The sequence below is a fragment of the Protopterus annectens genome, chromosome 2.part1 (genome assembly GCF_019279795.1).
Source record: "Protopterus annectens isolate FY-2018-M chromosome 2.part1, PAN1.0, whole genome shotgun sequence".
Taxonomy (NCBI): domain Eukaryota; kingdom Metazoa; phylum Chordata; order Ceratodontiformes; family Protopteridae; genus Protopterus; species Protopterus annectens.
In genome coordinates, this window is record NC_056729.1 from 939,270,201 (window position 1) to 939,297,335 (window position 27,135).

Genomic DNA, 27,135 nt, shown 5'->3' on the forward strand with positions numbered 1-27,135 from the left:
TTACTATTTAAATACTGTCTGTTTCAAAAACACTTAATGCTACTGACAATGTTCAGGTCAGGAACCTGATCAGCTTCCATTTTAATTTGCCATTTTGATTCCCTAACTTCTAACCTGTCTTTAAAATCACTCACACGATAGTCACGTGGTTTGTAATTGATTGCACTAAAATCAAACTATTTCTACAATCTAAAGAATGATTGCCCAATGCATTCTTGACATCCTTATTTTTTAAAGCATTCAAGTACATCTTTATCCTGTCTTGCTACTTACTTGTGGTCATTCCAGTAATCGTAACGACCACCTATCGGGATAGGAGAATCCATGTGAAGCAATGACACTAAAGGTCCTGTTAATTTGCAAAAACGTTGCTTATACTGTCTTCATTGGAACATTCCTTTAGGTCTAATTGAATCAGCTAGATGTATGATAGTTTAATTTCTTTCCAACATAGATTTTAAATTTCTAGAGCTTTTGTAGGTGAATATTGGGTCTTTCACCTACAATTTGGTGCAAGTCCACATTGTCTTTTAAAGTGTTCCAGTTATTATATACAATGTTTGCCAACCCCGAATGATCAACAGACATTTCTAATAACATATAATATTTTTTCAGAAAAGCTGTTACTTTTGTTTTTTTATTTTTGGTGTCTACTAACCCTTTCTCTAAAATAGGTGGCACCAAAGTTCTCTTTTATAGATAACCTCGTTACAAATGTGAATTAAGCCACTTTTTAAATACCCTCTATCCAGAAATATTTTACAAATAAGAAAATACCTCATCAAGAAAATATTCATAACCTGTAGTTACTCTTGAAGCTCATCATCTGTCCATTAGGTACATTACGTTCCATGGGCTTAGAATGATTACTACTAAATTGTATATAGCTATTTTCAAAAGTGGCTTTCCCTTGGATTCTGTTAGTTAATTGATATGAGAGAGGATCCATAGCTAATTCAACACCTTAAAAGCTGACAGTTTCAATTATGCTACCAATGGAAAATATCAAAAAAGAAGTTGGGTCATTTAACTGCTGTACAAACACTCACACTCTTTTCTTGTTTTTTCCCATAAAAAATAAATAAATAAAATAAATTGTCTACAAACCTTTTGTAGAAATACACTTTCAAAAACAATCCAACGTCAGATAGTAAATGAACATCTCACCCCTGCTGCACCTTTAACTTGCTGGTAGTAATTATAATTAAAAACGAAAACAATTATTTTCAAGAGCATGTTCAAATAAAATACAAATATTGTTGATTGCAATGTTGGAAAGCTAAAAAAAAAAAAAAACAAAGAACCTCTTATAACAAAATCTATGTCTTTCTTAGAAGGAATGCTGGTAAATAAAAATGTTATATCCAAGGTAATCAATAACTTCTCACTTCCACTGAAAGTGTATAACTTTGTAACTTATCCAATACATCCCATGAGTCTTTAATATTGCACAGCCGGGTTTAAAATACTATCTAAATGTAGTGAAATTCCTTCAGTAGCACATCTGGAACTTGAAACTATAGTTCTAAAAGGGGTTGTTTGTCCACTCGTATGGACCCTAGGAATTCCAAATAAGTACCCTAACTTAGAATGTTCTACCTTCATGAAAGCCTAAACTTTTGGTTTCAACTGCCCTTAATCTAACAAAGTTAACTCAATATTCTTATTGTTTTTCATTGCACTCTACTATGAAACATATGCTCTACGTTTTTCTCATTACAGTATTTTTTTCACTCATATGTTTTGTAGTGTAACATGATACTTTGTGATTTTAAATATTCATACTTGATGTTTTGTAAAATAGCATGATACTTTGTGATTTAAAACAAACATACTTGATTTTTTAAAGTATTGTGATTGCGGAGTTTTTCTCCCATGGCGTCTTCTGAAAATGGACACTTTCTGGCCCAGTCGGATTTTCCCAGTAAACAAATGTCAAATAAATAAATAAAATAATTTTGTTCCTCCAGATTGGCTAACATATTTTCAATAGTCTGGACATATTGATCCTGAAAAATGATAACAAAGCCTTTACCCGTATCGCCTTTCATGAATATTACATTTTTGCCCATCAATTCAGAGACATGTTTGTTGTTGTTGTGTCTTTCGGCTTATCCCGGTTAGGGGTCGCCACAGTGGAACTCCGGTCTGCTAATGTTTGGTAGTGGATTTTTACGTGCCGAGTTACCAGTCCTGATGCACAACCTTCAAAGAAGGCACGCCCATTCACGCATACCTCCACACAGAAGACGCTCTAGCTGAGAAACGAACGCGACAATGTCTTGCTGTGAGGTGACAATGCTACCGCAGCACCACTACCGCGGGTCAATTCAGACAAGTTTATGCTTGTTATCACTAAAATTAAAAAAGCATGATTTAAGAGACTTGCACAACAATTTCCTGATCTCACTGTCACAAGTCTCTTGAAAGGTCTGTAACATGGACACTAAAGCTGGATTGAAGGTACATTTTTTTAAGGTTAGTAATGATGGCAAAATATTGTCTCTGAAAAGATAGCCCAGATTTAATTTTCTCACAAATAGTTTAAAGTCAATTATAGGGTTAACCACACCAGCTCATTTACTAGGTACAAGAGTAAACCCAAATCTCAAAATATCAAGATGCTTGGATGAGAACTCTCCTCTGTAAAATTATAGACAAACTGCTCACTTTCATGGGAAATGTAAAAAGTTATGGCATCCATCAGTTCTTCCCCCATCCTTGGCCCCTTCCTTTGCTTTGTTTGTCTAAGGGAGGGTGGATATATGATAGTGTCCCCCAGACACACACACATGTTTACACATTCATGCAAACATGCACCCCCCACACACACACACATATATACACCCCAGCCTCCACCTCACCAAATCACACTCATGGACACACTCACCCATTGATCCCTGCAACACGAACACACACACACACACACACACACACACACACACACACACACACACACACACACACACACACACACACACACACACACACACAGACACACACACACACACACACACACACACACACACACACACACACTTGCTCCCACCCCAGCCTCCCCCTTACGAAATCATACTCATGGACACACTATCCCAGTGATGCTCCCAACACACACCTGACCTACCAATCCCCTAACTCCATTAACTCAAACAAACTACTCAGACGCACAAACATAAACACATTTGCATACACCCATACACCTAAGAACACTTATCCGTATACATACTGTTATACATATGTAGCCCCTCACATAGAGAAATGCAACCCCCCCACAACCACCACTACATTACTACTAATCTCTCCAGGACTTTCGTCTAGCATTTTCTAACCCACTGAAAGCAATGGCTGAATGTGGACTTTTGGTGATGCTCACTGACACAGCCAGCCATTGCAACTTATGCAACCAAGCAATTCTCTGAATTGCTTGGTTGCATAAATGCCTTACATCTGGGATTTCTGGGAGGAGAGCAAATGGCTAATTGGCTAGGCTTCTCCTGGAATGCCTCATTAGCACTTGAGGTAGGCCTCAGACATAGTCCTAACATGGTGTTGCACCTCTTTGTGGTACATCACTGTGGTAGGGCTGATTCTGAATTTGGAAAATGGTTACTGTGAGAGGTAAAATGGGGACTTTCCCCTCATGGTAACATTTCTGAATTTTGCTTATCATGTGTAAAGATCACATTAGTTAACTTTTAAAAAAGAAAAGAGGTACTATATTACAGGCCAGAATCACAACATTTTGGACTTAACAGATACAGATGTTCACAATATAACCTGACCTGTTTTATGCACACTACTGTGAAATAACATTTATGCCTGGTTTTATATTAACAGTTAAAGCACCGCACAGAAAATATTCAGATCTGGATGCATCAGAAGGAATGGAACCATTCATTTTATCTAGATCCACAGAAGAATACTTTTTAGGGTGTAAAGTGGATATTCGTTGAAAGTCTCACAAAAACACACCACACTGATAGTCCAGGAAGTATGTGGATAGGATCAGACATCTTCTCTCTCTCTTTTTTTTTTTTTTTTAATTTTATTAACTTCTCCAAATATTTTGGTTTTCTAATACTCAGACAGGAATGGATCCCATTCCTAACTTAGGGTAAAAATAAAGTTCATGAAATTAGCTTTGCTTCATTCCTGTTTGTCAAGAGGGCTCCTCTCAGCACCCACACTGTATCCAGGATTGCCTCCTTCAGCAGTTCATACGGACTTTCATGTATCAGCAGCATGTGATTATAAATTAATTTTTATTTGCCCTGTTGCTCCTATTGCTATTGAACTACATGGATGACTTTACCCCATAGTGTTCTACCTTCTCCTTGCATATCCTGGCATTTTATGACTCTATATCTCTCAGTAAGGAGAACATTATAATTGCTAGGTGTACCTATTTCAATGATCAATGTTACTTTTGTCCTTTTTTCTTTGAATACTATATCTGGTTTTCTTGTTGTGTTGGTAATAGATGATCCCATGTGAATGATGTTACCACTCATCTTAACAGCATATGTGTGGAGCTAATACAAAAATTATGGTAAATGTATAACAGCATATGTGTGGAGTTAATACAAAAATTATGGTAGATGTATTTATGTCTTTCTTGCACAGAAACATGCTTCAGTCAGAAGCCTAATGATGTCATCGCAAAAGATAATTATTAAAATTATATTTTTGCCTCAGTGGTGTTTTGTCTATTTCTGTGAGGTTGTTCGACATGTAATATAGTTATAGAAATTAGGGAGGCCAGAAGAGTATACCCCCACTACTCTCAGGTCCAACTTCAATACTTTCTAATAAAAATAAAATACTGATTTCATAAATAACAAAGAGTGATGAGTTTGTACTCAACATTTCATTGGGAAGCCACTGTAGTAATTATAGAAACATAAACAGAATTCACCTGATTAATTTACCTGGTTTCAAGCACATAACCATTGTAAGGGTCCATTGATGTACAAGGAAAACCAACATATTACGAGTTACACTGCAGACCCCTTAGCTATCCAAGCTAAGATAAACAAAACATGAACAAAAATGACTCCAGACTGTTACACAGTATTCAAAACACTGCAGTCATTATAATTAACAACCACAGGGATACTATAATGTCAAATGAAACTATTGCACTTGGAATAATTATAAACTAAATGGCTATTTTCACAGATTTCAGACATTAGATCAAATCCATATGAACTCTTTGTATCTTAAATAGAATATTTAAGTATTTGCTCTAGTACTCTATATGTTCAGAAATTCTCACTGGTGGGACATTTTTTGCTAGTTTTGAAATGCCTTTTTCATGACATAACATGTTCTGATTTGTACTGGTCCAGAAGGCTGCTTTGGCAATTAAACAAATAAGTCAGAATTTTGAGTGAAGGTTGACATATGATGTTACATATTAGTGAAATTTATAAGATTGCTTCCAACAGTCAGAAACATCTGTGCCAATAAAAGTATGGAACTAGCTTTAGTAAACAACTATAGATATACATGAAATGTTACCAGCACTATGATATCCTAAAATTCAACTCAACACTTACAGCAGAGTGATGTCAAAACCACTTGGCAATGACAAGATTTCCTTATCATTTAACAGTCAGTACAGACATTAGCAGTGTTTGGAATTTACTTGTATTTGTTAACTTGGATGGAAAACTAATCCAAATGGACTTCTTTCATGCTCAGCCTGGGAGTATTGTGACTTGTTTGGAGTCACACAGGCATATGGAAACAGAGTAAATCAACTGGGACGACAGTAAATGACTCATAGCCTTAATACCATGCATGAGTGGCTATTATTAAAACATCAGCGATCATAGCCAAAATAACGGAACCATGAACTAGCCTTTGACTAACTATCCCATACTGTTCTGAAGTATGTCGTCTAATAAAGCATAACAGTAACTAGCAGTTAAATAAATGTAAGAATAATTAAACTTTTACAAATGGGTATCGGACACAATTTAAAATAACAGTGACCCCTGGATCACAAATGCGTAGAAGCATTAAATATTTGTTCCCTGCAGGGGAACACCTCCTCCTCCATCATACCCTCCTTACACCTCCTAAATTATATAAGTAAATCTGAAATTATCACCCATATACTTGGGTTTTGGCAAAAGTCAGTCACTTTGCTTTCTCTATTGTCTATGGTGAATCTGAACAGGAAAAATTACATTTTAAAGATAGTTTTCAAAACTGTATGACTTTATCTAACATGTTTCATAAAATGCCTCTTTCCCTTCCTGTTCATAAGGAAATGTAGAAAAGTTCACTTCTGATATTTGATAAAGTAAGTTATCTGTAACATGCTTCTAAAATTATGAATGTATTTTATTCTGAAGTGAGATGTGGACCTACAGAACCTCTGTCAAGCAGACAAAAGAAGAATCACAAATCAATGCCCCCAGAAAGTACAGTTGTGTACACTTACCATTAATGCAGATGTTCGAGTGTATTCACTGTTGCAGACATCATATTTGGGTTATCTGCTTGCAGGTAGCCCTCAGTCGAACTGATTATCAAAGTCTTGGGTCCTGCGTCGGTTGCTGTCTCATCTTCCATGATGTCAGGTTGTCAGGGGTATAAAGCACGCAGCCGACGCCACTACATCAGTTTTTCTTGCCCCAGATGTCAGGTGCCCCCATAATGGGAAGCAATTATACACAAGGTTACACCTCCAACAAAAAAGCAAATACACCAAAAAGCTTAAAGCATAGTAAACAAGAATAGGTATAGTCAATATAAGTCAGGGGCTGGAGGGAGGGTAACCAGGACTGCAACAGTGAATACACTCAAACATCTACATTTATGGTAAGTGCACACAACTGTACTATGTTCTTCATGTTTCAATGTTACAGTCATCACATTTGGGTAGATTCCCAAAGCTAAGGATGGGAGGAGGTAATTAGATAGCATTAGGACCAGCAATAAGGCCCTGCAAGACTGCAGTGGCAAAGCCAGCTCTGGATTTAGAAAAAATTGGCAAGTGGTAATGTTTGGTGAAAGTATGTACAGAACTCCAGGTAGCAGCTTCTAGGATGTCCCTGGTAGGGACACCTCTGAGAAAGGCTGTAGAGGTAGATGCAGCCATGGTTGAATGTGGTCTTATCCCCTGTGGGGTAGGTTTTCCGTGGTGCTTATAGCAGAAATTAATGCAATGGCCTATCCACTTATAAATGGTTTGCTTTGAAATGGCCTTCCCCTCTGCCCCTGCAGCAAATGCAACCAGCAGCTGTTCAGATTTCCAGAGAGGCTTAGTCCTGTCCAAGTAAAATCTAAGTTGTCTGTGCATGTCCACGGAGTGCAGTATTCATTCCCCTTTGTTCTGTGGATTACAAAAGAAGGTTGGCAAATGAATGGACTGATTAAGGGCTACACTGGATACCACCTTGGGCATAAAGGAGGGATTGGTCCTGAGGGACACCCTGTCCGCATGAAAGATGATGAAAGGCTCCACTGCCATGAGGGCCTGTACTTCAGACACCCTTCTTGCTGAAGTTATGGCTAGAAGGAAGGCTGTTTTCCAAAAAAGGAATTTCAACTCTGCATTTGCAGCTGGCTCAAAGGGGGGGGGGGGTAAAGTGAGCTTTTCCAATACAAGGTTCCAGGCTGGAGTAGGGGCTCTCCTGGGTGCTCTTAAGTTTTTGGCCCCTCTGTGGAATTGCTTCAGCAGTGGATGAGAGAAGAGGGGTGGCTCTGTTTTGTAAAGTGCTGAAATGGCTGAGGCATGAATTTTGATGGAAGAAAAGGAGAGGCCCTTGTGAAGCATCTCAGTTAAGTATTGAAGAATATGGGGTACATTGGGTACTGCTGTTCCCATCCTCTGAGTTTGGCTCCAGGAACAGAATCTTTTCCATTTTTCAGCATAGGATTTCCTAGTACTAGGCATCCTTGCCTTCAGAATGACGTCCATCACTTGCTTACTGAGGGATGGTAATGGAGAGTTCAGGTAATTAGCCAGGCTGCAAGTTTCAGGGTTTGAAGCTGTGGGTGGAGAATCTGACCCTCCTGCTGGTACAGTAGGGCAGGGGTCTGAGGCAGATGCCATGGTGCCAGCAGTGACACACTGTGCAAGAGGGGGTATCAGTGTCGGTGTGGCCAGTCTGGTGCAATCAGTATTGCCCTTGGTTTGTCCTGTTTGATCCTTAGTAGCACTTTGGAGAGGAGAGGCAGCGGGGGAAAGGCATAAACTGATAGGTTTTTCCAGGTGAAGGACAGGGCATCCACTTTCCAAGCTTGTTTGTCGGGAGTCCTTGTGCAGAATTTGTCCAATTGGTAGTTCTGAGGGGAGGCAAACAGGTCTATCTCTGGGCTCCCCCATTTGTTTTTCAACATGTTGAATATCTTTGGTTCCAGTTTCCACTCATGTGGATCCATGAGATTTCTGCTTAGGTCATCTGCCAGTGTATTTAGCTTCCCTGGCAGGAATTGAGCTTGTAGGTGCACTTGGTAGCTCAAGGCTGTGTTCCACAGAACCATGGCTAATCTGCAGAGAGGGTATGAGTGGGTTCCCCCCTGCTTGTTTATGTACTACATAACAGTGGTGTTGTCCGTCTTTACCAATAATTGTCCTGGAAGAATGTGGTCCTTGATGGCTGTCAGAGCATTCTATACAGCTAACATTTCTTTTTGATTGATATGCAGGTGCATTTGACTTGGGATCCATTTGCCCTGAATGCTCTTCCCTGCCAAGTGAGCCCCCATGCATAGTCTGATGCATCTGTTGTTAGGGTTTGGGCGGCAGGGGGTAGAGTGAATGGCAGTCGCTTGTTTTGGTGGCAGGCCTCTGCCCACCAAAGGAACTCTATCTTTAGACAAGATATGACAGGAATCATTGATTCTAGATCCTGAGAATGTTGACACCATAGGCTTTTAGATACCATTGTAGTTTCCTCATATGCAGTCTTGCATATGGAATTAGTAGAATGCAAGAGGCCATGAACCCCTGGGCTTGCGGTATTTTCCCTGCAGATAGCTGGGTCTTTGTGGCCAGTAGTTTGAAGTGGGCTGTCAAATGAACTTGTTTCTCTGGTGTGAGGTAGGCCATCTGGGAAGTTGTATTCAAGCTTGCTCCCAGGAATACAATTTGTTGGCAGGGTACAAGATGTGATTTCTTTTTGTTTATGGTGTACCCCAGAGAAGTAAGCAATTTCTTTACAGATACCAGATGATTTAATAGTCAGTCCTGGCTTTCTGCCTGAATTAGACAATCGTCCAGGTATGGGTATATTTGAATATTTCTTTGCCTGCAAAATGCAATAACTGGAGCTAGGCACTTTGTGAATACCCTGGGTGGAGTAGATAAGCCAAAGGGCAGAGCAGAGAACTGATAGTGCATGTAGCCTGCTCTGAAGTGTAGGTATCTTCTGCAAGATTCCCTTATTGGGATATGCAGGTAGGCTTCCTTTAAATCCAGTGTTGCCAACCAGTCATTTTTGCCTAGCATGGGAAGCAGCTGATGAAGAATTAGCATCTTGAATTTTGGGATTACCAAAAATGTGTTTAGGATAGACAGGTCCAGGATAAGATGCCAGGAGTTGTCTTTTCTGGGTACCAGGAAAAGTCTTGAGTAAAAACCTTGTCCCCATTCTTCTTCTGGGGCAGGTTAAATAGCCCTGATGCTTAAAAGAGAGAGAACTTGCTTTTGAGCCTCTGACCACTGATTTGGGGGTAGGTCTGGCCAACCGTTTGGGGTTGGTAAGGAGTGGAAGTGGAATCTGTATCCTTGGGAAACTATATTAAAACCCATTTGTCCTGGGTAATGAGTTCCCAATTTTTTGCAAGTAGGGTGATCTTTCCCCTAAAGGAACAGTCAGTTAAGCAGGGCTTGGAAGGTTTAAAGTTAAGTCATTGAGACAGTTTACCATATACCAGTCTTACTACTCTCTGCTTTGGAAGTGGGAGCCCCCCACTGCTTAGGCCTTTGAGTACATTGGGACTGAAACTTGGGTGTTCTGCTGGATCTGGGTTTGGACTGAGAAGGCCTGGAAGAGGCATTAAAAGACCAATTCTTAGAGGGCCAATGCCTACTAAATCTGGGAGGCTGTACTTGCAGGAAGTCTTTAACAGTTTGCATAGATTTAGCTTTTTCCTCCATCTTTTTAAGTACTTCTTCTGCTTTGTTGCCAAACAGGCAGTCTTGGTTTCAGGGAGCATCCAGTAATTTAGCTTTAACATGATCTGGCAAAGATTGCTCCTTAAGCCAAGCATGCCTTCTAAGTACAGACCCAGTGACAGCAGCCCTGCAAGATGCCGCTAATGAATCAAAACCACATTGCAAAGTATGTTTTCCAACTTGCTCAGCAGAATACATTAAATCCTGTAATTCTTTATTTTCAGCACAATCAGGAATCAACATCATTTTCTGTTTAAGCAATCCAGTGATATGCTGCTGATACTTTAACATATGAAACTGGCAGTTTAAGGCACTAATGACCAAAGTTGCAGAAGTGTATACCTTCTTACCCCATCTATCCAGTGCTCTGGAATCTCTATCAGAGGGGGTAGGGTTTTTTGCAGTGTAGCCTTAATGCCCTTGGGTCCCTGTGAAATGGTCTCAGGATCTGCAGTAGGATTTTTAAAGAGGAACTTGTGAGAGTCAGGTACCTATAATACCTATCAGGTTTTCTGGGAGCAGGAGGTAAAGTGTCAGGGGCCAGGCTAGATTCCGAGAAGGCATCATCTACTATGTCCAGTACAGGAGGGATAGCTAAAGGCCTGTGTTGAGGCAGGAGTAAAAATTCCCTAAGCCTCTTTTTAGAGTCAGAGTAATCCTGGCTTTCACAGCAGAAATGCTCCCTAATAGTATGCTAGGTTTCACCAAAAGAGAAATCCTCTGGAGGGGAAGCAGAGGGAATGGAGTCCTCTGCATTAGAATCCTCATAGGTAGATAAAGGCAAATCCTAGTCATCAGAGAAAAACAGAAATTTCAGAATCCTGAACAGAAGAAGCAAAAGGAAAATCAGTTCTAGGTCTCTTAGAGGGAGAAGGGTGGCTTCCCCTGATTAGAGTTATAAGGTCTTCAGCCATTCTTATAATTTGTTTTTTAGGCATAGGGGCCTGACCATGCGGTATGGGTGTCGGGTTTCTGGGCATGGATCAAGTTTTAGGCCTTCAAGATGAAGATGGCATTGATTAATGCATATTAATGCAAGTCAGTAGGCTGAATACACCCTCAGAAGCCAGTGCCTGCACACTCGCTCCAGAGCCATCCAAGGTAGAGACATCCGCAGGTTCCACAGTTGAAGAAGCATCTCGCAGCATACCGGACTCCGAATGGGTCTTAGTAGAGGCCTGCAAATCTGAAGTAGCGGGTATCAGGGGCTGCAAAAGCGCCTCACTGAGTACCGGCGAACTGGTGACTAGCTTAGGAGAAGCGTCATCGGCAGCTTTGGACCTATGCGGTCTGTCTCTGTCTTTATCTTTGTGTTTTTTCAGAATGTCGGTAGTCAGGTGGCTTACTGAAGCCATTTCTGGATAATTGAACTGAGTACCAAAGTATTTAGATGTGAAAATGAACTGACAATGAATAGTATGAGGTTTGAATAAGGCACAAAACTGACAGCGAGGTACGTCATGGTCTGGGCCTAGGCAAGGAATGCAGTACGAATGAAAATCTTTATGAGGTATGTGCTTTCCACAAGAAATACAATTGTTAACTTTTACTGACATCAGTTTAGAGCAAGAAAAAAGATCCCCAACAGGGTACTTAGCTTAGTTGAAGACTTCAGATCTGAAACTTGAAAATGATAATTTCAGGAGTCGGTCGACCAGCACTTGCGAACTGTTTCTGCTTCAGGCACCGCACGGCAAGAAAGACTGATGTAATGGCATCGGCTGCATGCTTTATACCCCTGACTACCTGAAGTCGTGGAAGATGAGACAGCAATCGAGGCAGGACACAAGGCTTTGATAATCAGGCCAACTGAGGGCTACCTGCAAGCAGATAACCCAAATGTGATGACTGCAACAGTGAAACACGAAGAACATCAAAGCACAGTGTGATACCGTCTGTGATGCCCATGTCCTGGCCTGGCAATCATGGTGTCTCAATCTTCACCACTAACACCAGTGAGGGGTGTCTCATATAGGAGGAAAGGATAACAAATACACCCCTCTTACTAATTGTACCTACTGTATCTCATATTACAGTCTAGTATACTAATACTGCTGATTGAAAATGTAGATGTAATGTATTATTAACCATGTATTTTCTCCAATTAATAACTATGTTTTTCATTGTATATATGTTTTATTGCATATAATTGGTGTGTTATTGTACACTGCTGTACACTGAAATTTATTTACTTTTGTTTAAACATTTACTTAATGCTGGTGTATTTCTCCCCGGGCCTGAAAATGGACCTGTGTCCAGTCGGACCATCCCTGTTAACAAATGTAAAGTAAAATAAAATAAAATAAATGAAAGGAAAATAATGTTTTTAGGTATACCCCATCTACAGTGCTACTGTATTAAGGTTATAGAATATGACGATACTCTTTTTTTCAGACTTGTGTGCCTGCTGGACATCAACCTACTATCAGAGCCAATCTCGTGTATTTATTTTCTTTTATGGGGTAAAGAAGGGTCATCAGAGATTTGTTATGCATTACCCTATCACTGCTCCCCCAAGCATGGGATCTGTGTCTACTTATTCAGTAAACTTCTATCAGAATTAGATCCATGGAGGGGAAAGAAGATCTCATTGCTCTTTACTGACTGTAACAAAAATCTTCAGAGACAGTATTTGGGAAGGAGTAATCCTCCATAATCCAAAAATATAGTGACTCAAAGAAACTTCTCATCCCCATTGTTCTGCAGTCCTGCTCTTTTTAGTAGACAGTTTTTGAAAAAACATGGGAATTATCAAAAAAAAAAATCTTTATGGGTCTATGTTAGATTGCCGAAATTTCAAATAATCAAAAATCAAAGGAGTGTGATGACAACACTGAAACAGTATCAGACCGAACTCGTAGTTTCCCAAAGTTCAAAACAGCAGAATAGCAGCTGCACATGTTCATTCTAAATGGAGATTGCAGTACAGTGAGACTGGGAAATTTACCCTTTTCCATACTGTAGTGTGATCTCGGAGTTGGTATATATATAATTTGCAGGGGGGTGTGGAGGGTGCAGGGGGCTTGTTAGAGAAGCTGTTTTTTTGTGTTTTTTTTAACTGCTGTTTCGCTGTTTGGAATTTTGGGAAACGAAACATTTGGTCTTATGCTTATGACTCTGGGAGAGCTGATCAGACATAGCCTCTTCACGCCTCTTTCATCCCCAGGTCAGCTCCTCTTTTATTTGGAATGCTAACCAGTTTCAAGTCATCTTGGTCATATGCAGGGCTGTTATCTCTTTCAGCCACAAAGATAATTTGTAACAATGTTTTTTGTCATAGAAGAATATCCTTGACTCTTCAGAGATTGTAACAGGCATACAGGTCAAGCTTAGAGGTGTGAGAAGCCTGCTGTGAAACCTTTACCTTTACATAGACATAAATTCACATTTGTCTACTATTCCACTGCAGTCATCTATGTATTGATTTTTCTCCCTTACCAGCCATTATTAAGGAGGCCTTAGGAGAAAAATGGCATCAGAATCACTCTGTCTAGGGATCTAAACCTCTACTGCAGCATAAAGAGAATGGTTTCCAGGGACATTTACATCTCACCAAGGATACCACTGCTGTGGAACAACTTCCCATCCACATAAAACAAAGTTCATCTATGTCCATATTCAAGCACAACTTGGATCTATGGATGCAAAACAGAAAATTTACCACAGGACTTCCCTGTGTACTGCTAATGGACACAGGCAACTCCTAAATGTTATATCTCATCCATGGGTCCCTTCAAATTGTCTGTGGTATGATTCCAATTATTCTCGTTCGGAGTAACATATACTTATCAACCATGGGATGGGTAAGGCCAATCTATAACCAAATGGAATAGGTTATTTTGAGCACCAAAGGAAAAATTGTCTAGGCTTAAAATTACCCACAAGGGCAGTTAGCCTAGTACTTACCTATGAATCCATAAAAAAAGCTGTTAGAAGCTTAGAATGCATTATTTTATTATCTTGGCTGACAACCTCCTGATTCAATGTGTTTAGGGATGAAACTCACTATTCAGAGACCAGTACACTGCTTAAGACATCTTCTTGGAAGAAATTAAATATCATTAATGTGATGACACTTTTGTATTTTTAAGATATAGTGCATGTTGTTGTGAAAAATATATCAGAAAATATAATGCTCCTGTCAGGATATGAAATAGGAGGAAATGATTAAGTCTTGTTCTAGTTAAGCCATTAACAAATTATGGTGAGTCACAGCATGTTGTTCTGAGAGAGTTTGACATCCTCTCCAGAACAGAAATATAATAAGCTTATTTGTGGCTCACAAACAGACGATAACATTTGATAATAAAAAAAAAATGTGTGTAACATTTGTATATAACAATGACTGATGAAAATCTCAGCTTGTTAATCTTTCTTAAAGAAAACAAACAGAAACCTCAAATGTAATCTAACTAAGGAATAAAACCAAATGCAATATTGACAAAGTGTGTCCAAAACATATGATTGCTATATTTTGTGTTGTACTAGTAAATTCCATTTGTCTAATCATCTTCTTTTATTACTGAGTGTTATTTTCAAATGAGTCTAAATGTGTTGCTGGTTAAGGCCAGGACTGTAATTAGTCACATGGTTATTTGGCTTTTATCATAATACTGTTGACTTCATTATCATGAATGATTGTGAGTAATTTAAATCCCACGCACACAAACACAGAGAAAGTCCTCTGCTTAGGAAGTGTTAGACTCATAAAGTTGAAAGATTAATATTAGCTTTCATTTGAGACTTGAACCCAAGACCTCTAGCACAGCATTTTGGTATCACTACCACTAGACCAAAAAGTGCCTCTCAACGTAAACATGTTGACAAATTCTGAAAAAGATGTGGGCTTTATCCATTTTCCTGCTATTACTATCTTTGCCACTGCCAAAAGAAGTTAATGCTTAAATACGTTGCTTAAATACCTGTGGCTAGAAATTAAGAGAGTCGTTATGATGAGCCAAGAGTCAAAGTAAATAACCACTATATATTTTTTTCAAATCATGTGATGTGTCCTGTAGCCATCAACATAATTGTTAAAATAACATTTATTTATTTTTATAAAAAATAAAATTGTGGCAAAGATTATTTCAATATTTTGCAGATATACTTCTTTTCTCATTTACAGCTCATCTACTGAGGAAACAAATGTTCTTGAGGAAGATGTTCAGGACCTGCTGAATTATATTTAGAAGGAATGAAGCATGAAACATGCATGTGTGTAATCCTGGAAACAGAATGCCAGCAACATTCTCCACTGAGGTGATGAAGCACTCTTCATCTCCCATATGGGGTGATGAAGCACTACCATCTCCCATCTGGGATGGTGAAGCACTCCCATCTCCCATCTGGGATGATGAAGCACTCTTCATCTCCCATATGGGGTGATGAAGCACTACCATCTCCCATCTGGGGTGGTGAAGCACTCCCATCTCCCATCTAGGGTGGTGCCAAAGATTCCAAAGACAACCACAAGGCATTCTATAACTATGTCAAGAATCTAAATGACAATGCTCAGATCTTCTCTGAGCTAAAACAGAATGGCATTAAATATACTGATCCCAAGGATATTGCCAATATCCTGGCAGATCGATATAGTGCCATCTTTAACCCCCTCTCACCCCCTAAACGGCCCATCTCAATACCGGAAGATTGCCAAATTCCAGTAATAACAGCCACACAGGTAAAAAACATACTCTCCAAAGCTAAGAACACAGCATCCATAGGACCAGATGACATCCCAGGTTATGTAGTACATGAACTACAATATGAACTGGCACCTCACCTAAGTGTCATGTTTAATCATAGCCTCACCTCAGCTTTCATGCCCACTGAGTGGCGCAGAGCTACAGTTATCCCAATCCACAAGGGGGGATTCACCTTGGATCCCAGAAACTACCGTCCCATCAGTCTGACAAGCCTTATCTGCAAGACCATGGAGCATATTATCATGGAACTTATAAACAAAGACATTGGCAACCTTCAAACACTGGACCCCACCCAGTTTGGGTTTGTGAAGGGCCGATCTTGTCACCTAAACCTGATTGACTTCTTCAAATCAGTCTCCAGAGCCATGGACAAGGGTAAGGTGGTCCACACAGCCTATCTAGACCTTGCCAAGGCCTTTGACACCATCCTCCACTCTGGAATCATAGATAAACTTGCTAAGCTGGGCATTAATCCCTACATCACCCAATAGGTTGCCAACTGGCTTAGTGATAGAACCCACACTGTAAAAGTAGCTGACTCCAAATCCAGCTCCAGACAAGTGACAAGTGGAATACCTCAGGGTTCAGTCCTGGGACTGCTCTTGTTTGGCATCTACTTCTCTGAAGTACAGGCCAACACTAAGGGACTTTGGCCAACAAAGTTCGCAGATGACTGCAAACTGGGAGCCATTATTGAATCCCCAAATGATGTGGATACTCTACAAAAGGGCCTTACAGAAACAGATGCTTGATGCCAGAGCCATGGGCTTACTACAGAAAGTGTCCTGTTTACCAGCCCCAGCAGTGCAGACTTTCTCTGCCTTGCTCTCTCCACAGTTATCCCCTTTGAGAAAAAACATGTATCCATGAATTACCATATAGGTGGCAGTACACTAAACACTGAAAGTGTGATAACAGACTTAGGGACACAGGTGGACAGTGGTCTCACCTTTGATAACCACATTGCCACAACAGTCAGGAAATCCTTCTATTTGGCACACCTCATCACTAAGGGCTTTTCATCCAGAAAAAAGGAGGTCATTGTCCCACTGTACTCATCCCTCATTAGACCCATTATAGAATACAATGCCCCGTTTGGTATGTACCTCTCAAGACATCTGCAACAACTGGAAAGGCTGCAGAAATAACTCACTAAAGAATTACAGGCCTAAAGCAGATTCCCACTGTACTCATCCCTCATTAGACCCATTATAGAATACAACGCCCCGTTTGGTATGTACCTTTCAAGACATCTGCAACAACTGGAAAGGACGCAGAAATACCTCACTAAAAGAATCACAGGCCTAAAGCAGATGCCCTACGCTGACTGCCTTAAAAAACTCCAGCTATACTCTGTCACATATCGTCTACTCAGAGGCGATCTCTGCTTAACATACAAGGCCATGTCAAACCCAGAGCTGTTGGATATGCTACACTTAAAGAAATCCCAATCCCTCAGAGCCACACGCTCCAGGGATCCAAACCCTGTCATCACAATAAACAAAACATGCTGGAGGGATAGGTTCCTGGCCCAGAGACTCCTCAGACTCTGGAATAGATTGCCCATACATGTCAAGCAGAGTGCCTCTTTGGCCCTCTTCAAAAGGAACCTTGATGATTTGGATGGGAGAAAGGAAATTCACCCCGGGGATCATGTCAGTCGCCCTGCTAGACAGGGGTCCAGGGAAGTAAATAGTGTGGGAAGAAATAGCCAGGGAATTGTTATGGCTAGGCTTGTATAGGCCCTAGGGCTGATAGCCTATTACCAACCTATGAACCTATGAACCTATGAAGCATTCCTCATCTCCTATCTGGGGTGATGAAGGACTACTTTTCTCCCATCTGGAGTGATAAAGTACTCCTTATTTCCCATCTGGGGTGGTGAAGCATTCCTTATCTCCTATCTGGGGTGATGAAGAACTCATCATCTCCCATCTGGGGTGATGAAGCACTCCTCATCTCCCATCTGGGGTGATGAAGCACTCCTCATCTCCCATCTGGGGTAGTGAAGCTTTCCTCATCTCCTACCTGGAGTGGTGAACCACTCATCTCACATCTGGGGAGGGTGAAGCACTCCTCATCTCACAACTGGGGAGGGTGAACCACTCCTCATCTCTCATTTGGGGTGGTGAAGCACTCTCCATCTCCCATCTGGGGTGATGAAGCACTCCCTTTCTCCTGTCTGGGGGGTGGAATACTCCTCATCTCTCATCTAGGGTGGTGAAGTACTCCATCTCACATCTCCATGTAGACCCTCTAATTCCAATTATCTTACTAGGTGTATTAATGAAAACTGTAGGACATATACTACAGAAAGTGTCCTGTTTACCAGCCCCAGCAGTGCAGACTTTCTCTGCCTTGCTCTCTCCATTTGTCACTAACCTATGAGGTAATTTATTTAAAAGTAGCAGTTTTTTTTTTTTCGAAGATTTTTTTAGAATTTCTAACTGGAGACTGTATTGTGTGTTGCTATAATTATTAACATCCCAGTTAGTTTATTATTTATATTATCCCACTACCTATCTGCCATCAGCCTTCCTGTGGCCATCTGGTGTATTAATTCCAATTAGGTGCAAAAATAGTCATGTGAAGCCACCATTCAGGCTTTTCTGCATGATGGCCTAAGCTCCCATGACCTAGCAGTTGATACGTGAGCTCACTTTACAAAAGGGTCTGTTACTGTAATGGGCTCGAGTGCCTTCTTCCCCACAGGACCGAGAAGCTGGCCTCAGCATCTCATGCTCAGTCTCTTTGGCCTTCTCCTTCAGTGTCCAAGCTATTAACTGAACCTGAGTATCTGTATGATAGTCAGGTCTCTAGCCATTTACGATATGGACCTGACTATTTTTTATGCATTCTTATTAAATCACATTTTAAATAATGACATAAACATACTTTAACAGAAATGAAAACAAACCATAGTAACATTTTTCATTGTTATTTTCAAGCAGAGCATATATATATATATATATATATATATACATATACATATACATATATACATAAATATATATATATATATATATATATATATATATATATATACACTTTTTAACAATTATTATTTATTTAATTATAGAAATTGCTCAGTTCTTACCTTCCTTCACTTCTCCTCCTGAATCATATTCTAGATTAGTATTGTGGGGAGTATCCCCACCTGTCACTCAGGAGACCAGGGTTTGATTTCAACAGGGAGAAGGTGTACCTTTTAGGGTTAGTGGTTGGCATTATGGTTAAGATGTTTACATCATAGACAACAAGTACAGGGTTTGATTCAGACTAAATAAATTGCCTATATTTAAAATGGTCCACAAGGGCAGTTAGCCTAGCACCAATCTACAAACCTAAACCTATTTTTCGCACAAATTCCATTTATTTCTATGTCATTTGCTCTTTCTCTGATCTATAGATTCCACCTCCAGTTCTTTTATCTCCTTTACAATATTTAGTACTTCAGTTACAATTAGTTCATATTTTGATTTCCATTTTCTAGTAATTGATTTTGGCAGCCATCAGTATTAAAAATAGTAAGGCCTTATTATGTCTAGGCAAATCAGTCCCTGTATCCCAGCTCAAAATAATAATTTCCTTAGTTACAACCATTTGCACCTCCAACATTTCTGACAAAGTACTTTGGAATTTTTAAAATCTGCCACGTTATTATATTCTCAAAAAAGCATTTGCTGTCAAGTCCAAGTAAAAGTCTTAAACTTTCTGGACCTTATTGCATACTTGGGGGCTATACAGATGTCCTCTCTTTGTCAACTGTCTTTCCATTGTCTTTTTCTATAGTTATCATGCAATATTATATATGCCTTACTAATTATCCTTTTTTAACAGCAGCTTCTATTCTAAAGTCAATTAAAAACTCTACCAGAACTGGTCTTTCACTAAACACCCTTTTCTTTCTGTCTATACCCTTGGAGTGATTGTTTTATGCTTATATTTTTACAGCTTGTTTTAGATTGAGATAGAATATAACCAATATCTATAATCTTCGCTTACAAAACTGATACCAGCACCTCAGGTTAGAAGTATAGCCAGCTCACCTAATATCCTGTGCCTGCCCCCCCATCTGACACTCAATCCTCTCAGCTCTACATTCTGGCACCTCCATTTTCCACTGTGACTCTTTACCTTGGGCATTTGGTTGAAAAGCAAGAGAAAAAGACGTCTCTACATTTGTAACAACCAGCTTGATAAAGCGCATTACCACACAAGAAGAGTTGAAGCCTGAAGTGCTTTTCTGTATGTCAGTATGGAAAAGAATGCAGTAACTGCACTTCCTGATTCAGCCCTAACATCTTGCACCTGGCACTGCTGTCCCCTTCACCCCACCCTTAAAATAACTGGAAAATGATATTCATTTGCTCATGGTCCCTGTACAGCAAGAAAGACTGAGAGTGAGCCAACGTGTAATGAGTGTTGACTTAGCAGAAGAACCTCTGATAACAAAGTGCAGACTGTCAAAGGCACTACCGCATCCAGATGAAGCCAGCAACACCTCAACAAGCAGTGTGGGGGAGGGGAAATGCTGTGAATCCAGTTACAGTATTATGTTAAGTTCAATAGCCCACAGCAGCACAAGAGTTGTGTCTGCACATTTCTTCAACAGTAGTCACTGTATATGTGCCTTCTTGGTTACTAGCATTCACTTTTTGGTGAATTTGCCATCTCGCAGAGCAGATTTTATTTCCAGTCATCACTGTAGTTATTTTCTGTCTGTTATGAATGAAAACTCATACGTCTTCATGTGACACCTCCCCAAAAGAGTATGGGAAGCCTGGTTCCAGGCTTGAACAGTGCTTTGGATTCAGGTTATGATGTGTCTAGAATGGAAAAAGAAATGTAGGGCATGATGTTCCTGTGTGTGAGCATTCCTGAGGATGCATCCGACTTGAAGAGATTTCAGCATTGTCGCAGATGAAGCTTCATATTTTCATGATAAGAAACTTAAACTGCAGTGCAAAGACTGATCACTGGAATACAACCTAACTTGCTGATTAGCCTGTAGCAACTGTTAAATAATCCATGGGAAACAGAATCGACATTCTATGTAATCATAGCAGAGAAGCTGTGTTTGATGCCATTAATCACTGCCTTTTTATAATTTGTCATCATGAAAGTAGGAATCAGTTCTTGCTCCATTGTTCCTACAATTTTAGATGACTGGTTATACAAACTGTTGTGTACCTTTTTGCTGTTGTGGCACATTACACTAAGGGCATTATTTACAACTCCTGACTGATTCATGAATGGTACAGACACTGGCAAACTGAGCCATAGTTCAATGCCCTTTAAACACATCATGTTAGGCTTGATATTAATAACACATGCTGCAGTGTTTGTGGAGAAATCTTCATATATGGTGGCACTTAGGAAATGCTCCCCTTATAGGAAAGAAAGCCGGGAAGAAGTATTGTACCCTTAAGAGATTCCTTACTATATTGTGTGAAACATCAATGAGATGGCATGGCTTGAACATTTTTTGCTGAGTGGGTCTTTTCATCCTGCAGTATTTGGCAGGGCTTGTGACTTAATTTAGTGAATGGCTTCACATACTGGTGATGAATCTGGGTCAGCATGATGGACATGTTGAGAATATTTACACTGGGCAAATGGTAGGGACTTTTGGTAAATACACTAGTGAAAACAAAGGGGTTCTGGCTTGTAGCACATGAGACATTTCCCCGTGGGCTACATTGCCGAAACCAAAAGGTTGCAGCAGCAACTCACTGTAGAGAGGTATGGCTGAAAAGTACAACCACTGCAGATGTATGCGCAGAAAAGAAAAGTAGAACATCACAGTGATCCCTACGGATAGCTACTCGACTGTATCCTAAAAGAGACAGCCATGCTAGAAGAGTTACACATTCCTTATTTTCATTCAAGGAATGAACTTATTTCTTTATTTATTTTATTTGCAGAACTTTCTGAAAATAAAACAAATAAATGAAGAAATAAATTCATTTCTTACAAAAAGATAAGGAATGTGTAACTCTTCTAGCCTGGCTGTCTCTGTTACGATACAGCCAGGTAGCTGTCCTTTGGGATCGCTGTGATGTACTTCTTTTCTTTTCAGAGTGTACAGTTGCAGCGATTGTGCTTTTCAGCTGTACAGCTCTATGGTGAATTGCTACTTCAGCCTTCTGGCTTTGGCAATGTAGCTCACAGGGAAATGTCTTGCGAGCTACACACCAGAGCCTGGGGTTGAAGGATACTGAATCACTGTTAGATTGACGAAAATTGATATGACATTTCTGATTTAATGCTTTTTCTGGGTTGAAATAGTTTAAATTTGGCATTTTTCTTTTAAAGTTGAACCTTTAAAATACTGAGAAGCAGAAAATTTGTTAAAGTAATCGTGATATTAAGTAAAGTTTGTATAAAGACAATGAGTTTTTAATTGTTAATTTTTATATGAAGTTTTTGTTATGAAAGTGCTAATGACTTTACATTTAACAGCTGGGTGTCACCAATATCTATATTCAGCGATTTTTTTATGTTTTTACTTTATGATCATATTTCAGTAAAAGTTTCATCCCAACCTAAACAATGTTACTACGTCTCTTATTTTCTTACACCCACTGCCGGGAAATCCGTAGCCAGAAATATATTTCTACCAAACTTGAATATATCCTACTCCTATTAGCTTTTTACTTAGTCTATAATATACACAAGCTGCAATTCCCAATAGGACAAGTAGAACTGCAAACTTAGCTGTAATCAGATCTACTGACTAGCTGCCTATAAACTCTCAGGGAAACACTTACTTCGTATTTAAGATAATAAAGTTGGGATACTGCCACTCAGTAAAAGTAACACTGCAGCTACGGAAATGAATCTATTTCTTAAGAGGAAATGATGAAGAAAACTTTTTGCTGTTAGACCATTTTTTAAGACAACAACTTGGGAAAAGCCTTCGCCAAATTGGGTCCTACTATTTTGGAAAAACTACCAAATGAAGTTTGAAACCACTGGACCTTAATAGCTTTTAAAACTGAACTAAAACTAATCTTGAGAACAACGCCAGTTGTGTTTCTTTTAATGACCAGAACAATATTCAAAGTATTCATTTTCAACATCCCTCAGATAACTGCACACTTCCACAATGTGTAAATATTATAAATATTCCAATATGCAAATCCTTTATTGACTTCACCATACTCTGACTGAATTAAATGCACTGTGACTGTATTCTAACCATTTGTAAATGTTACTTGCAAACTTACAGTGGGCATTATCATATAACTGCACTGTTACTGTACTCCAACTAGCTACACATGCACCATACAACTTTTCTATGTCTTTTTACTGTCTTCAATTGTCCCTTGCTATTTCCTGTTATGTTGTCCTCTTGGCCTGAGTCGTGACTGAAAAGGGTCACTACAGCAGTCCACCAACCCATTATCAAATAAACAAATTAATAAAAGTACCTCAGAGGTAGGAATTGTGCCTCACATCTTCAGGGACCAGGGTGCAGTCCTGACTTCCTTACACTACCGTTGTGATTTTGCATGTTCCCCTTTTGTTTGGGTACTCATATTTTCTACTACCTCTCATAAAAGATGTTACTTGATTTACTACACTAAATTATCCATGTGTACATCATTGTTACCTTATCCTTATGGCCTGGATAATGCTAGAAAAGAATTTGACAAAAATAGGCAACTTTTCCAGTTAATAAAATTAAAAAATAACTAACTTACAACACTGGAGAATTGTTTTTAAACTACATACACCTTTTCCATATAGGTTCATAGGTTAGTACTAAGCTAACTGCCCTTGCGAGCCATTTTAAGCCTAGCCAGTTATCCCTTGTGTTTATAAGGCAAACACCTTAACCATTAGGCCACCCTCCCAACATCAGAGATATCAGAAATAATTATGTATTCTTACCTTCGTGAACACAGGAGCAGAAAAAGGAGAGCTTAGGCCAGGTTGTCGATATAGAAACGTTGTAGGGCTTTGGCACTAAAAGAAAAGAAAACAAAACAAGAAAATTCATAAATCCCATTAATGATTAATGTTATTAAACAAAAAGGTACATAGAAGAAAACAGACAGTACATTATCATTTTCAAAAACGGAAAATGTAAGTAACACAATCATTTTGCATAATACATTAACAGATAACAACACTGTTCATTCAGATATTTTTTGTCAGAGAGGCAGTCCTATTTTTAATGTAAACTCTTAAATATTTTCTTTTTGTTTGGTGGTTTTCATAATCTTGTGTCTGTAATAAAAACATGCCTTAAATAAACAAAGGAAATACAGAAATTGTAGAATCCTGCAGCATAATTTTAGTTTGTTTCTCTACTAAACTTTTAGCCTCATAATATTTCTGGCAAGGACCTGCAACTAAATTACCAATGCACTATGGTAGCAGTATCAAATGAAGACAACAGCACCCTGGGTAAAACTGAATGGTAAAATTATAGCCTGAAGCCAATATACACAGAGCCTTAAGTTCGAGCTCTTACAAATATGAAACTGCCTTATTGCACAGAAGATTTCTCACTTGGCAGTTGTGTAAGAGTTTGTCATCAGTTCTGTTTTAGAAGAGTGCATTTTTCAGGCGGCTGTCAAACTAATCTGTGGGCTTATATCATTATTCTGTATTTATTTCCACAAAAAAAGAAAGAAAGAAAGAAAGAAAGAAAGAAAGAAAGAAAGAAAGAAAATCTTCCAGTTTTCACACAATACAAGCAATATGCACAAACTGCCCTTTCACAATACCCTGCCTTTGTCTCAGGGGATGATTGCTATTAAAGTGTAAATAAGCAAACTGGAAATTAATAAAGTCAAAGACTTGTTCCATGAAAGGGGATATGCAAGGGTATTAATGGAAAATTCCCTGACTGAAGTAGTTAACAAGAGGGTTAAAGGGATCTACACCCCTCTCCTTGGGAATGTTTGCTTTAATAATGAAAGGCTGACCAAACAGAAAAAAGTTTGCAAGACAATGATTATAAATCACAGCATTAAAAATTTTGAGATTAGAAATATTTTGGAAAAATGGTGTATATATGAATGCTTCCCAAAAGCCCATAAAGTTATAGGCAGGAAACCAGAATTTATTTCTAAAAGAGCTTGTAATACTAAAGAAATATTAAAGAGAGGCAAGAACAAGTCTGACTGCAAGGCTTTTAAAGGGGATGACTAAATGTGGGAATTGTAAACAGTGTTATTCAACTTTACAGGGCAAAACAATGCATATTAACAACTATAGCAGCAATATGATCAAGTGTAATTTCATATGTAACACAATTAGTCCACTGCAGTATGTGCCTGGCATTCTATATAGGAAAAACAGAGGACCCCCTGTAAAAATATATATTCATTTATGATATGAAGAAACAGGACTAGAGTAATGCTCTTTGCAGGCATAGTTTAGAATGTGGGAATTTTAGATATTTTAAGTGTATTACTATTGTAAAGGTCCATGTGAATCCACAAGGGATGTGGGAGAATATATCTGAGAAATGCAAATGGCAGGTGAGGTTAAGGACATACAAACCCATAGGAATTAATGAAGCTGTGTTGCAAATCAAAGCTGCCAACATTAGCTTGAAGTGTCAGTCTATATAAGTTGACTGCACTTTCTTTTAACATGTAGAAATATACTGTTTCAAAGTGTACATTAAATCAGTTTGTATGTACGTGTGCGTGTGTGTGTGTGCGCTGGATGCACGCTGTGCGCACACACACACACACACACACACACACACACACACACACACACACACACACACACACACACACGCGTGTGTGTAGGTTTACTATCATTTGATTGAGCAGTACTTGACTGAAAATGAAATGTTTGTAAGAATTTGACTGAAGACTAATTGACCGACTGCCCATCTGACTGAAAAGCAATTGACTTTAAAAGCATTTGACTGAAGCCCATTTCACTGAATCACAAATCACTGAAAATATTCAACATAAGAAAATACTACATAAAACATTAGTTTTGCAGGGGGGCAACCAAGAAAAAACATCATACACAATGAATCAGCACTTGTGTACTAGCACCAGTTCACTCTGTATGGTGTTTTTTTCTTTTATCAAGTGGATGTGTGGCCGTGAAGTTATTATATATAATTATATATAATGTATTATATATAATTAGGGTGGGGCAGGGGGCTTGCCCCCACCTGCAAAAATACTATTTTATATTGTATTTTCTTATGTTCAATTTTTTTCAATGATTTGTGATTGATTGAAATTGGTATCAGTGAAATGGGTTTTCAGACAATTGTTTTTAAGTCAGATGGGCTTTCAGTCATTCAGATGGGTTTTCAGTCAGTCTTTATTCACATTCTTTCAGACATTTCATTTTCAGTTAAGTAACGTTCAATCAAATGACAGTAAACCTACACACACACGCAAATATATATATATATATATATATATATATATATATATATATATATATATATATATATATATGTATATATATATGTATATATATATATATACACACACACACACACACACACACACACACACACACACACACACACACACACACAAACACACACACACATATATATATATATAGGTTTACTATCATAAATTCGAAAATCAGAACAAAACGTGTCTGCATTTTCGAATTTATACATCGGAAATGAACATTTCCGAATTTTCCTAATGTCGAAAACAGCTGTATATTGTCGAAAATGTCGCTCGCGACATTTTCGGCAATACACAGCACTCCCACCCGTCCCGTAACTACCTACCTAACTAGCCTAAACACACAGTTATGCAGGGGGGCAAGCCCCCCTGCACCCCCCCTGTGGGGGGCTGTGCCCCCCACACCCCCTCAACTTAATATTCCAACTCCGAGATTGCACTACAATGAGGAAAGGGATGTATTTCCTTAACCGCACTGTACCGCGATCCCCTCACATGAGCGAACGTTAGAATTGCGAATGCACAGTCCATTCGCAATGGTAATGTTTGCTCACATCACCTGCCGAAATATGAAGTATTCGAACATCTATTGTTCGAATACTTCATAGCCGTGCAAGTGCACGTCGGCATTGTGATAGTAAACCATATATATATATATATATATATATATATATATATATATATATATATATATATATATATTTATTTATAAATACATTTAAGTTTTTTTGGATGAATAATTTATTTTAGATCTTCATATTTACTATGTTTGTTAAATTGTTATTCAGCTTGTTGTGTGGGTCATTTGATTTCTCACATGGCAACATTAAATGAAAAGAATTGGTTAAGGGCCCATTAATGCAGCATTCTTGGCCTT

At 38.9% G+C, this 27,135-nt stretch overlaps 1 protein-coding gene across 4 annotated transcripts in view; it reads right to left on the reverse strand.

The window, feature by feature from the left end:
- Window positions 1-27,135, reverse strand: part of PALLD (palladin, cytoskeletal associated protein) — a 2,901,248-nt gene that overhangs the window by 1,212,005 nt on the left and 1,662,108 nt on the right. For all 4 annotated transcript variants that reach the window (XM_044062575.1, XM_044062576.1, XM_044062578.1 and 1 more), the window contains one exon: window positions 23,740-23,814. In XM_044062575.1, the coding sequence (XP_043918510.1) occupies window positions 23,740-23,814 (75 nt within the window). The remainder of the gene's footprint in view (window positions 1-23,739; window positions 23,815-27,135) is intronic.